The 15014-nt window shown below is 40.0% G+C and overlaps 1 protein-coding gene across 6 annotated transcripts in view; it reads right to left on the bottom strand.

Annotated features, from left to right (window-relative positions):
* Positions 1 to 15014, bottom strand: part of LOC143776465 (uncharacterized) — a 156447-nt gene that overhangs the window by 10988 nt on the left and 130445 nt on the right. For 2 of the 6 annotated variants that reach the window (XM_077265880.1, XM_077265881.1), the window contains exons 6-8: positions 10318 to 10347; positions 9705 to 9734; positions 6488 to 6520 (exon numbers count right to left, since the gene is read on the bottom strand). In XM_077265880.1, coding sequence (XP_077121995.1) covers positions 6488 to 6520; positions 9705 to 9734; positions 10318 to 10347 — 93 coding nt within the window. The remainder of the gene's footprint in view (positions 1 to 6487; positions 6521 to 9704; positions 9735 to 10317; positions 10348 to 15014) is intronic. The other 4 variants (XM_077265882.1, XM_077265884.1, XM_077265885.1 and 1 more) reach the window with 2 other exon arrangements.

Raw genomic sequence — 15014 nt, 5'->3', positions numbered from 1 at the left:
CCCCCCAACTCAAGCACTACCAAAAAACGGACGAGATGCAGGAGAAGGGGTGGCAGGAAGCATAACAACAAGAAGCATAACAACAAGAAGATATCCACATAGGTGAAAGAAAAATGTGGTAATTAACTTTTCCAGCTATCTAATTAGTGAGACCCAAATGGAGATTCTATCTGAAGGTCTCACTTTTTCCCCTACGAATGAATTTGATATGTACAGAACATTACTGGATATAAATAAATTTGTTCGAAAGTTGACTTTAAAATGCCACTTTTTCAAAGAAAAATCAGATCATGATGTTATACAGAACCTGACCACACAGAGTGACCTGACCACACTGGGTGAAATAGGGACTTTCCCAGAACTTTGATCCATTAGTGACCCGAGGACCCTTGAGAGTGAATCAATTGAATCCATCAAAAATGTAAACTCTGGTTATAAATCTAAAAAACCCTATTTTTACCCTGTCAACTCAAGACCTAATATCTTGGATCCATTCCAGGAATGCATAGAGGAGGACCTGACAGAACTTAACAAGAAATCCTCATTTAACCACAACAGACCCAACCTGAGTAAAACAGGAAGGAAAGCTTTGGAGGAGATCAGAGGAGGAGCTGTGGTCCTATTGAATGCAGGTCTATATGCACAGCAGAACATGGTGATGCTAAATAACAACAGCACATATAGGAGACTACAGCATGATCCCACTGAAGTATTCCAGAAAAACTAAAACATCTGCTTTCTGAGGGTTTTGCTATAGGAGCACTAGATAAAAAACTGTCTGAGGATTTATTTGTGGAACACGCTATAATCCCCATCTTCCATTCCCTGCCTAAGATCCACAAGGAAGTCTTTCCTCCTACATTCAGACCCATAGTAGCAGGTATTGGAAGCATGGGTAAAAACCTTAGTGTCTGGGTGGATATGTATCTGCAACCACTGATTATCAAACTTCCAAGCTACATAAAAGATACAAATCATTTGATTTTCTCCCTGGATAAAACTGAATGGTCTTGAGACGGTATTTTCATCTCCAACTTTTGGGGTCCAATTTCTCCTTGTACCCTTGGGAAAATACAAAACTGGGGGCTAATAAATAATTTTTGTGGAAAAAAAAATATTTTTTATTTTCACGGCTCTGCGTTATAAACTGTAGTGAAACAGTTGGGGTTCAAAGCTCTCAAAACACATCTAGATAAGTTCCTTAGGGGGTCTACTTTCCAAAATGGTGTCACTTGTGGGGGGCTTTAATGTTTAGGCACATCAGGGGCTCTCCAAACGCGACATGGTGTCCCATCTCAATTCCAGTCAATTTTGCATTGAAAAGTCAAACGGCGCTCCTTCCCTTCCGAGCTCTGCCATGCGCCCAAACAGTCGTTTACCCCCACATATCGGGTATCAGCGTACTCAGGACAAATTGCTCAACAACTTTAGCGGTCCAATTTCTTCTCTTACCCTTGGGAAAATAAAAAATTGGGGGTGAAAAGATCATTTTTGTGAAAAAATATGATTTTTTATTTTTACGGCTCTGAATTATAAACTTCTGTGAAGCACTTGTTGGGTCAAAGTGCTCACCACACATCTAGATAAGTTCCTTAAGGGGTCTACTTTCCAAAATGGTGTCACTGGTGGGGGGTTTCAATGTTTAGGCACATCAGGGGCTCTCCGAACTCAACATGGCATCCCATCTTAATTCCAGTCAATTTTGCATTGAAAAGTAAAATGGCGCTCATTCCCTTCTAAGCTCTGCTATGCGCCCAAACAGTGGTTTACCCCCACATATGGGGTATCGTCGTACTTAGGACAAATTGCACAACAACTTTTGTGGTCCAATTTCTTCTCTTACCCTTGGGAAAATAACAAATTGGGGGTAAAAAGATCATTTTTGTAAAAAAATATGATTTTTTATTTTTACGGCTCTGCATTATAAACTTCTGTGAAGCACTTGGTGGGTCAAAGTTCTCACCACACATCTAGATAAGTTCCTTAAGGGGTCTACTTTCCAAAATGGTGTCACTTGTGGGGGTATCAATGTTTACGCACATCAGGGGCTCTCCAAACGCAACATGGCGTCCCATCTCAATTCCAGTCAATTTTGCATTGAAAAGTAAAATGGCGCTCCTTTCTTTCCGAGCTCTGCCATGCGCCCAAACAGTGGTTTACCCCCACATATGGGGTATCAGCGTACTCAGGACAAATTGTACAACAACTTTTGGGGTCCATTTTCTCCTGTTACCCTTGGTAAAATAAAACAAATTGGAGCTGAAATAAATTTTGTGTGAAAAAAAAGTTAAATGTTCATTTTTATTTAAACATTCCAAAAATTCCTGTGAAACACCTGAAGGGTTAATAAACTTCTTGAATGTGGTTTTGAGCACCTTGAGGGGTGCAGTTTTTAGAATGGTGTCACACTTGGGTATTTTCTTTCATATAGACCCCTCAAAATGACTTCAAATGAGATGTGGTCCCTAAAACAAAATGGTGTTGTAAAAATGAGAAATTGCTGGTCAACTTTTAACCCTTATAACTCCCTAACAAAAAAAAATTTTGGTTCCAAAATTGTGCTGATGTAAAGTAGACATGTGGAAAATGTTACTTATTAAGTATTTTGCATGACATATCTCTGTGATTTAAGGGCATAAAAATTCAAAGTTGGAAAATTGCGAAATTTTCTAAATTTTCGTCAAATTTCCATTTTTTTTAATCCGCAGGGAATGGGTCGCCCACTCCATCGTAGGATTTCAGCCTTGTCATAGTGCAGGGTCAGTTTTCCCCCTTCTACCTTAGTCCCGTGTTGCAGATTCATAACAGCTCCTTTCCTTCTGAGCCGTGTACCCAAACAGTAGATTTTCCCCACATATGGGGTATTGGCAAGCTCAGGACAAATTTCGCAACAAAATGTATGGTCTACTTTCTCCTGTTACCCTTGCGAAAGTAAAAAAAAATAGGTCAAAAGGAAAATGTTTATGAAAGAAAAGTAAATGTTAATTTTTTTTCCACATTCCAAAAATTACTGTGAAGCAACTGAAGGGTGAATAAACTTCTTGAATGTGGTTTTGAGTACCTTGAGGAGTGCAGTTTTTAGAATCGTGTCACTTTTGGGTATTTTCTTTCATATAGACTCCTCAAATGTGATGTGGTCCCTAAAAAAATGGTTTTGTAAAGTTTGCTAAAAAAATGAAAAATCGCTGGTCAACTTTTAACCCTTATAACTTCCTAACCAAAAAAATTGGCTACAAAATTGTGCTGATGTAAAGTAGACATGTGGGAAGTGTTATTTATTAACTTTTTTGTGCAATATGACTCTCTTGATTTAAAGGCATAAAAATTAAAGGTTTGCAAAATTTTCAAAATTTTAGCCAACTTTCCATGTTTTCACAAATAAACGCAAGTTATATCGAATAAATTTTACCACTATCATGAAGTACAATATGTCACGAGAAAACAATGTCAGAATCGCCAAGATCCGTTGAAGCGTTCCAGAGTTATAACCTCATAATGAGACAGTGGTCACTGAGCATGCACAGACTCCGCACCTGACCCGCGGTGAACTGACAGAGTTGGAAAATGCGAGTATAATCTGCTGGTAGGTTATGTTATATCTATGTGCATAGGTTAGGTTACGTAGGTTATGTAGGTTATGTTGCTGCAGGTTATGTTGCTGCAATACAGCTCAAGTTTGTAAAACTCTCTGAGACACATTGTTGGAGCCTGTGGCTAATGTCTTTAGCTATTGCTTGCAATTATAAAGGTCATTGGTTTGAGTCAAGCAGAGACTCACAAAAAGAGAAAAAATTACATTTCTGTAAAAGCTTATAAAAAACTTATCCAAAGCAACTTGAAGTTGTAATTAAAGCAAAAGAGGCTCTACAAAGTACTGACTTTTGGGGGTGAATAGTTTTGCACGCTGTAGTTTTCAGTAATTATGCTTCACATAAACAGAAAACTAAATGTTCATAGTTGAAAGGATTGCTCTTTACATGAACTGATGCAAACCCTCAAAAAAAAACAGTGAAATTCTAGTTTGTGAGGTTGCAAAATGAAAATGCCAGTGTAGGGGTGTGGGGGAATACTTTTGCAAGCCACTGTATTTTCTCTAAAATACCAGAGCTTTTCAGAGAAAGATTTATATGTCTGCAATAGTTATGCAGTCAGGCTCTGATTCATGCTGTTCACAGCTTGGGCTGCATTGATAAGTTAATTCCATATTGTCTAGACTTAATATGACACCCACATACTTATGTGAGGCTTTATTGTAACATCCTATGCCCCTATGTTATGTTGGGCAATATGGAGGTATTATTGGCATACTTCATTAACATTAATTATCCAGTGAAAAACAAATCTCCTTAAAAAACAAACACCCTTTTGTGCCATCTCTACCAACAGCAGCTGGTGCAAAGCAAAAAATCTTAAATGCCCCAAATCTAAGGAAACTGTTAAAATACAGATACAAGCTAATATTGCTATGTGAAAAGAATTGAAAACTTGCCTCACAATGAGCTGATTTTAATGAATAGATTGACTGTAATTGCAGAGGCGATCTTCTTTGTGGCTCAAAGAAAGGCCACATAATAGGGCATATATGTAAGAGGAGGCTATGATACTCCTACAGAGCTCCTGCCTGATATTTCATTAGTGCTTGAAGGCTGCCACCTGCTGGCTAGATGGGACCATGTGGAACAAGCCGACACAGGAAGAGTTGGATGACTTTTAATGTGATACCCGGTCAGGTGCCTTTGATGAAGAAACTCCCAGATATAAAGCGCCTGCGCTCCAAACTGAGGGGTGATTTGGCGTCAAGAGAGATAGAGGTTCGGATGTGGACCAAGGATGACGCTGAAGCCAGATTGACAGGCCTCAGTGGAAAGCATGCATCAGCATGATGCTGGAGCGCTGTCAGACAGAGCTTAGACATTGCCCAGTGAGATCTGAAGACCCAACTATGCTGGTCAAGACCCGAGTACCAGATCTACGTCAGCCAAGACCCAGAGTCCAGACTGCGCCACTCATGCTTCGAATCCGCACTATACGCCAGTCAGGTTCCAGACCAGATGATGGAGGCCAGTCCTTTTTTTCCCAGGCCCAGTAGACACTCGCCATCGGTCAAGCACTTAAGATCCAAGAGGAGACTTCAACTGGGGGAGGACGCCTGGGTTGATAGGAGAAAGACATAGCTGAGCTGGGCCATTGCTTCTGACCCCAACATACTGTATATGGGTTGGCCTTGACTAGGACAACAGGTGGGGTTGGTATTGGATGAGCTAAAGGAGACTCAGCATTCTTTGATAGAGATCATTAGGAGGATTTGCAGCCTAGTGGGAAAACTTGGTGATCTCCGCAGGACCATTGTGTTAAGAGGAGATACCATAGCAGTTCTACCAGGAACTGGTGTACCATCCCTATCAGAGAGACAGCTGTATAATCCCTTAAGAGACTTCTCTGATTATTCAGATTAAACCTCAAGACGTATTGCATGTTGTGCAATGTTTAGCCAACTTGTGTTTATGTTGTTTTTATTGTTAAACTGCTTCCCAAGTTTCACAGGTTTATGGCATACCGGAAGCAATAAATAGTTTGTTGTCTGTTTCAGCCTTGTGCTCATCTGTGATTTGCAACTGATTTCCTGCTTTACACAGGCACATGAATTGTCTTGCTCATGAAATTATTATAAAACAGGGATTCTAAATGTGCTACTTCCATTATTTAGAGAAACGTATTGTAATGGATGCAATGAGTGGTACCTAGAGGTTATTACAACATAAAAAGAACTTCTTGAGCACTAATAACATATTACATTTTAGGGTATAGTTTAGCTGGTCCTTCTTAAAAGGAACCTGTCAGCAAGTTTTTGCTATGTAAGCTGAAGAAAGCATGCTGTAGGGGTTACAGCACAGATTTCAGCTTTGCCTCTCTTATAAAGCTGTGAGGTTTTGTTGTCCTGCAATGATTGTTTTAGCACAAGTAGCTGATGATTGCTGTGACTAGCTGGGCTTGTGAGACACGGTCAGACACGCCCCCTCCTATGATCTGTAGCTCACTGTCTATGGACATTGCACATACAGAACCTGATGTGGGCAGGGACAGCTTTTTTTCAGCTTTTCATTGCTAAATCTAAAATATCTGATTGTGGCAGAGCGGTTGCACCCAGTAATTTAAGCGATACATCGTTGGATTCTGCAAAAAACCTGCTGGCCGATTCCCATTTGTTGGCACTTTGTGACTTGCAATATTTTTCAGAGGGCTCTGATTTGTGGTATAGGTTTGTATTAAGCCGAAGCTACCCATGCTAAACTGTTACTGTATTATGCCTGCTGCTGACCATGTCACTTTTTGAACCCCTGTGTCAAGCAAAACCCTGTCAGGTCCACACTTGGTATGTCATTATATTAGTGCATTCATTTTATCATTCCATTATTTAGAGTATTGGATGCTTTTTCCATAAGCAATGGACTTTCCAATAAAATAATTTGCCTTTACAGAAACTAACCTCTTTGGAAGCTGAATCTTCTTTGGAATGTTTCTGCAACAAAACAGAGAATACATATGTAAAATTGTGCAAGTAGTGAAATTTAATTTTTTTACAATAATTAATTTAGATTTTTGATATTCCCAACATTATTGAGATAACTCATTTGAAGAAAAAGTGTAATGATTACAATTTTAGATGTTTCAACCCAAAAGTAATTCCATAGTGTTAGAAGAGTCACATAATTAAAGGCGTTGTCCACTACTAGGACAACACCTTCTTTAACCAAATGATCGGCCCTGATATAATAAGTAAACCTATTCTCACCTCCTTTGCTGGGGTAATTCCTGCGGTGTCGGCACTCGCGGTCCTGGGGATGTGATGTGGTGGAATGACACATGATGGACAATATGCGCTGGAATCACTGTCCCCGCCTTCAGCCATTTTGAGCATGAAAAGGAAGTCCGGGATCAGCTGCAGCCTGGACTTCCTTTACATGTTCAGGTTTTCTGAGGGTGGAGACAGTGACTTCAGCGATGATTGGGCACCGGACATCATGTGTCATTCCACCGCTTCACATCCCCAGGACCGTGAGTGCTGACACTGCTGGAATGGCACAGGCCTGGAAGGTGAGTATAGGATTATTTATTTTTTCTGGTCTGAACATTTAGTCTAAGAAAGAGTTGTCCTAGTAGTGGACAACCCCTTAAAGAGCTCTTGTGCACGAGCGTCCAACAGCTTTGTTACAATGTACAGAGACAACTTAGTGGTCACAGACTTCTGAGAAGTTCTACTATATCATCATATTCCCATATTTCATATGTGGAAAAATGGAGATTTTTCATGGGATGCTCCATTAACCCTTTACCAACATCAGGAGTAATAGTACGCCGATGTTGATATCCCTCCATTTGATGTGGGCTCCGGCAGTGAGCCCTCATCTTTCCGAGGACATGTCAGCTGTTTTTGAACAGCTAACATATGCCCGCAATAGCCGCGGGTGGAATTATTATTATTATTTATTGTTATAGCGCCATTTATTCCATGGCGCTTTACATGTGAGGAATTGCGATCCTCCCACAGCTATTAACTAGATAAATGCCGCTGTCAAACTCTGACAGCAGCATTTAAATCCCGCTTCCAGCAATTGCGCCGGAAATACGCACACAGTTGACCTGCGTCATGTGATCACGGGTCACCGTTGTGTCAGAATGACAACCTGGGGTCTCCTGGAGACCTCTATGGTTGTCAGTGCCGGATTGCTGTGAGCACCACCCATGAGCTCATAGCAAGTGAGCAATTCTACTACATAGAGGCGATGTGACCATAGCCTCTATGTAGCAGAGCCGATTGGGCTATGGCAGCTTCTAATCTCCTATTGAGACTTTTGAAGCATGCCAAAAGTAAACAAGAAATGTGATTAAAAATGTAAAAAAATTAAAAAAAATACAAGTTTAAATCACCCCACTTTTGCCCCATTCAAAATAAAACAATAAAAATAAAATCAAACATAACATATTTGGTATTGCCACATTCAGCATTGCCCGATCTATAAAAGAAAATGATTAGCATGATCGGTAAATGTTCTACTGAGAAAAAAAGTCAAAATGCCAGGATTACTTTTTTGGGTCGCCAACGACATTGCATTAAAACGCAATAACGGGCGATAAAAAGATAGTATCTGCACCAAAATAGTATAATTAAAAAAGTTAGCTTGGCCCGGAAAAAATAAGGCGTCACCCAACCCGGGATCCTGAAAAATGGAGACGCTACAGGTATTGGAAAATTGCGCATTTTTTTTAAAACAAAGTTTGGATTTTTTTTCACCACTTAGATATAAAAGAACGTAGGCAAGTTTGGTGTCTGTGATCTCACAATGACCTGGAGAATCAGAATGGCGTCACGAGCAACCTCCCCATAAACTTTATTCCCCTTTAATTTCATTTTGACTTTTATTGGATGCCTATGGCCACGGACCAGGTCACTGCTGCCGTGAGCACCCCTTTAAGCCCCGTCGGGCCTGGCTCGAGTACCCCACGGCCCTGGTGGGTGCTCCATATCTAGTCTAATATTTTTTCTAAACGTAGTTAGCTGATCTTTCTCAGGTCCATTTACATTTGATGATGTGGCACTAAATAACTGCAAATAAGTTGCTCATTGGCGGTCATATAAATGCTTATTTATATAGGCTGACCACTTGTCCAATGATCAATGAATGATGTGTAATAGATAGTGCATATGATGTTCTTGGCAGCCCAAGTCCTGTTTACACAGGATGATGCACTACCGGGAAGTGTGATCTTTTGTGCAGTAGAAAAGATCATTTTCGCTGACAAATAAGTGTTCTGCTAGTTCAGCGAGTGGTCTGTAGCTTTTTTAGACTGCATGATTATCATGAAATGAGCATTCTTAGGAGTGCTTGTTCATGATAATCTTGCAGTTTAAAATTACCTTAAACCAGTCAACACGAATAACGCTGTTAACCTGCATATATGCGGATAATCTGCAGGTTAACAGAATAATAATGCTGTCCGACACCTGCATGTAGCCGAATTCAGTGGGCAGAAAATGATCTTTATTCTCCCCACCAGCATTCGGCATTCAGTTGTAGGGGTGGCGCCGGTTCAGTCACTGCTCTGAGAATACCGAGCGGCCACTGTAACCATGCCCCCGGCCCCTGACTGTCAGCCGGCTGCAATGTACAGCCAGTGTAGGCACCGCCCCTATGACTGAACACCGAATGCTGGCGGGGACAATAAAGATCATTTTCTCCCTGCGGCGTGCAGGCGCTGGGCAGCATCATAATGATGTTAACCTGCAGATTAACCCCATATCTGCAGGTTACCAGCGTTATTCCTGGTGACAGGTTCCCTTTAACTCTTCCTGCTTAGCACTGATCATAATAAATGAGTATATCACTTGAATGGGAGATAAATTGCATTACTTGGCGGCAGCCATTAAATGCATACAACTGCTGTGTCCATTTACATCCGACTAATGCCGGAGCAGATATCAGCTGATTGGTGGGGGTGTAGGACATTCTTCAAACTCTTATTGGTGACCTATTCTTTTGATTGGTCAGCAGAATGTTAGCCTTGGACAACTTTTTTAAACGCTGTTAGTCACTGATATTTGCTACTCTGGGTATGAACAGAATTGATTTACAAGTTCCCCTTTTTTTCAATAGCAACAGATTTGGAAACTTATTGTCTTATATCTATTTTTTATATATACTGACCTCCTTGATAGGTTTTTCCGTAAAATGGTCCTAACATAAAAAAAAGAGAATAAAGTGTAACTTGTGTAACTTACTTCACTAAAGTGATGCACAAAAATCGAGCCACACACAAGGTAAGCCAACTAATAGGCAGCATAAAATTACTCGACAGTCTAAAAATAATCCAGATTTATCAAACATCATAAACTAGTTTGATTAATTTTCAGAATTAAACAATATTGCTAAGTATTCCTTACTATGTTTCCACAAAATAATCTAGTAAGCTTTCAGGATGAAAATTAGGTGAAAATTAACTCACTAATTAACTAAATTCTATAAAATAAGAACACCAAAAGTCTCCTCTCGAGAAATGGCAACACAAATATTTTATTTTTTTTATGAACTTCAGATTTTTTTTTTACTGCTTAGTTAACAAAAATCTATGTAAGTTTCGTATTGCCATAATTCTACTGTTTTATTGACTTGTCAGTTCAATTGAAAATTCATTTTTGCAATACAAAGAATGCCGTATAGATACCTCAAGCAGGACAGATAAAATCATGACTATCTTTTAAATAGCTATTTGTCAATTTTCACAACTAGTTTATTATTAAAGTAATTTAAAAGCACATACCTGCTCAGAATGGCCATCATCTTTATTATCCTGCAGGATAACAATTTTAATTTATTTAGTAAGGCACTGTTTAAAGTGTGTGTATCCACATGTACACATATACTATAGATAGATAGATAGATAGATAGATAGATAGATAGATAGATAGACAGTACTGAACAAAAGTTTGAACAAACCTTCTCATTTAAAGATTTTTCTGTATTTTCATGACTAAGAAAATTGTACATTCACACTGAAGGCATCAAAACTATGAATTAACACATGTGGAATTATATACTTAACAAAAAACAAAAATGTGTGAAACAACAGAAATTATGTCTTATATTCTAGGTTCTTCAAAGTAGCCACCTTTGCTTTGATGACTGCTTTGCACACTCTTGGCATGCTCTTGATGAGCTTCAAGAGGTAGTCACCGGGAATGGTTTTCACTTCACAGGTGTGCCCTGTCAGGTTTAATAAGTGGGATTTCTTGCCTTATAAATGGTGTTGGGACCATCAATTGTGTTGTGCAGAAGTCTGGTGGATACACAGCTGATATTCCTACTGAATAGACTGTTAGAATTTGTACTATGGCAAGAAAAAAACAGCTAAGTAAAGAAAAACGAGTGGCCATCAATACTTTAAGAAATTAAGGTCAGTCCGAAAAATTGGGAAAACTTTGAAAGTGTCCCCAAGTGCAGTGGCAAAAACCATCAAGCGCTACAAAGAAACTGGCTCACATGAGGACCTCCCCAGGAAAGGAAGACCAAGAGTCACCTCTGCTTCTGAGGATAAGTATATCCGAGTCACCAGTCTCAGAAATCGCAGGTTAACAGCAGCTCAGATTAGAGACCAGGTCAATGTCACACACAGTTCAGGCAGCAGACACATCTCTACAACAACTGTTAAGAAGAGACTTTGTGCAGCAGGCCTTCATAGTAAAATACCTGCTAGGAAACCACTGCTAAGGACAGGCAACAAGCAGAAGAGACTTGTTTGGGCTAAAGAACAAAAGGAATGGACATTAGACCAGTGGAAATCTGTGCTTTGGTCTGATGAGTCCAAATTTGAGATCTTTGTTTCCAACCATCGTGTCTTTGTGCGACGCAGAAAAGGTGAACGAATGGACTCTACATGCCTGTTTACCACCATGAAGCATGGAGGAGGAGGTATGATGGTGTGGGGGTGCTTTGCTGGTGACACTGTTGGGGATTTATTCAAAATTGAAGGCATACTGAACCAGCATAGCTACCACAGCATCCTGCAGCGGCATGCTATTCCATCTGGTTTGCGTTTAGTTGGACAATCATTTATTTTTCAACAAGAAAATGACCCCAAACACACCTCCAGGCTGTGTAAGGGCTATTTGACCAAGAAGGAGAGTGATGGGGTGCTACGCCAGATGACCTGGCCTCCACAGTCACCAGACCTGAACCCAATCGAGATGGTTTGGGGTGAGCTGGACCGCAGCGTGAAGGCATAAGGGCCAACAAGTGCTAAACATCTCTGGGAACTCCTTCAAGATTGTTGGAAGACCATTCCCGGTGACTACCTCTCTAAACTCATCAAGAGAATGCCAAGAGTGTGCAAGAAAAATATTTACATTTGACAGTCCTCAGTGGTTGATACCTTTTAATGGCTAACTGAAAGGATGGTAAGGGTATGTGTCCACCTTCAGGATGGCCGGTGGTTTGGACGGAGTGGATTCATTGCACACATCCGGCATCATCGCACCCCACACATAAGGCCCTGTGTTTTACCTTAGGTAAAACGGACATGCTGCGATCTTAAAAGACGCGCAGCATGTCCAGAACTGCAGGGCTGCCGGGTGCGTGTTACAATGCATAGTGGAGACAGGATTTGATAAAATCTCCTCCACTATGCTGTAACATCTGGACGCTGCGTGTTTGATGCTGTGGCTCTGCGCAGCATCAAACACGCAGCATTTCCTGAATGTGGAAACATACACTTACAAATTGCAAGCTTTTGAGACTACGCAGGCCTCTTCATCAGGCATAGACTAAAAGAAATTCTGGAGAATCACATATTTATGAACAAAACATCACAGAAATAAAACATGGATAAGACAGGTGACATGAAGCAGAATTAACATGGGTGATAAACAGTTATGTCCATAAATATTGGTCCAGTTCTTAGATAGGGAATGTTTTATTGTCCTCTGATTGGGGTCTGGTTCTCTTGTGATGACTCCACATGGTCTGAAGGGCAAATTCCTTAGTTCCTTAGTTGATGTAAAAGACATAAATCCACGCGACACATTTATTCCTGCACTAAGACTGTCAAAGGTCATCATCAGTTTATATTCCCATATTCTTCTGTTACGTTATGATTGGGGAGACAAAAATGTATTGCCACAGGTAGATCCATTCTTTTTTCTCTTATTGTGTGGCGGTGAGAATTCATCCTTGTCCTCAGTTTTTGCCCTTTCTCCCCCACATACAGACCCCCAGTTGGACATTTAGTACAAATAATTAGGTACACCACATAAGAGTGCGCAAAGCAGTTATCAAAGCAAAAGGTGGCTACTTTGAAGAACCTAGAATATGAGACATAATTTCAGTTGTTTCACACTTTTTTGTTAAGTATATAATTCCACATGTGTTAATTCATAGTTTTGATGCCTTCAGTGTGAATGTACAATTTTCATAGTCATGAAAATACAGAAAAATCTTTAAATGAGAAGGTGTGTCCAAACTTTTGGTCTGTACTGTATATATATGCATGTATATGCATATACGGTACTAAGAATGCTTCAAATAATATAAAAATATTTAGAATTGAAAGTATCAATTCTAAATATTTTTCTATCCACTGACTAACACGGTACCAAGATATATATCTTTCCTGTAAAAAAAATAAATGTTAATAGTTTATTTTTATCAATAAACAATATGCAAAGTGAATGAAGAAAGTAAAAATCTAATTCAAATCAATATTTGATGCAACTCTTCTAGGTACACTTGCACAAAATGGTTCCAAATATCTTGGGGAACTAGCTACAGATCTTCCATGGATGTGCTCAAATTATTTTATCTCTTCCTGTAATATGAGATAGACATGCTGATTTTGAGGTCAGAGATCTGTGGGGACCATACCATCACTGCCAAGACTCCTTGATCTTCTTTATGCTGAAGATAGTTTTTACTGAATTTGCTGAATGTTTGGGATTGTTCTTCTGCTGCTGAATACATTTGGAGCCAATCAGACATTTGGAACCAATCAGATGCCTCCCTGATTGTAATAAATGATAGCCAAGTATCTGCCTGTATTTCTCAGTAATGAGAACACCAATAATCTTCACGAAATCCAGAACTCTATTTGTTAAAATGCAGCCCCAGTCTTGTTAGGAAAGTCAACCATTCTTCACTGGTGCCTACAGACACTCATTATTGTACCACGCTTCAGTCCTTCAGAACACATCCTTCTGTTACAGAAAAATATTTCCAATTTTGATTCATCAATTCAGAGAACCTGCTTCCATTCTTTATGTACTCAGTTCTGATGTTTCCATGCATAGTTGAGTCATTTGGCCTTGTTTCCATGTTGAAGGTATGGCTTTTTGGCTACAATTATTCCATGAAAGTCACTTCTGGACAGATTTCTCCAAGCAGTAGATCAGTGTAGCTGGGTCCAATTGGTTGTTGTCAGTTCTGAGCTGACGGCATTGCTGGACATTTTCCAATATAAAATGGAAATAAACAGCTGCAATATGTGTCTTTGGTCGACTACTCTGTCTATGATCCTCAATGTTGCCCATTTTTTTCATTTTCTCAATGCTGAAAGTGACTATATGGCCCTTACAAAGCCCTGTTTGCAATATTATCAAGTCTATTTGCATATATTATGCACAGACTATGCATAATATATACATTCGCGTATACTATGTACCAACATCAATCCTGGGTAATGTCATAGAGGGGCGTTACTGTTTACCTCCAGTAGTCACTTCATTTTCAGTGACGTCATGCAGGGGTGGTACTGTCTGTCCTCTGTAAGTGGCGGCTACTTATATCACTTTCGGTAATGCAACATACAGTAACTGACAGCACTGTCTTTGCTGGAGCACATATGGGTTTTAGCACAAATCTACGCTATTACCAGGTATGTCGGGGGAATTAATGTAATTCCCCTGTCATTATTGTACTATACACCGACATTAAAGTGCACTTAATATCCCACTGCTATTGAGGCATCAAATGCTCATTGCAGCATTGCTCCATCTCTTCGAAAGAATCTCTTGATAAACCCTAAAGAATTGTATGTGGGGGGATGCATCAAGATCATGCAATGTCATCATTAGGCTAAGTATCAAATTAATATATGGGATTATTATTATTGAGAGCCACTTTCAGCTCTGAGAGACACTCATTATCCACATCCAGCTCCATCCTCACTCAAAATAGTGACACGGAGTTCCATATTCCAAAGCTTTTCCACTGAAATCACACCAAGGCAGTATGCCAGGCTCCAGGGTTTCCTATCTCCCCCATTCATATCTGCTCTTCTATGCAGGGCTACACACAAGTCACCACCTAGAGATAAACTCTTAATAGCTGTTTGTTACATCTGGTGCTAAGGCAACAAGCTGGCAGATAGCCACGAGCCACACATCACAGGCCCGCACGCTGCATGTGGCTCTCGAGCTATAGGCTGGGGACCCCTAGGCAATAGGATAATATTTTTAATTGGCCTATAGT

The sequence above is a fragment of the Ranitomeya variabilis genome, chromosome 5 (assembly GCF_051348905.1).
Source record: "Ranitomeya variabilis isolate aRanVar5 chromosome 5, aRanVar5.hap1, whole genome shotgun sequence".
NCBI lineage: Eukaryota > Metazoa > Chordata > Amphibia > Anura > Dendrobatidae > Ranitomeya > Ranitomeya variabilis.
The sequence above is the reverse complement of the archived record's forward strand: the minus strand, read 5'-3'. Positions and strand labels throughout refer to the sequence as shown.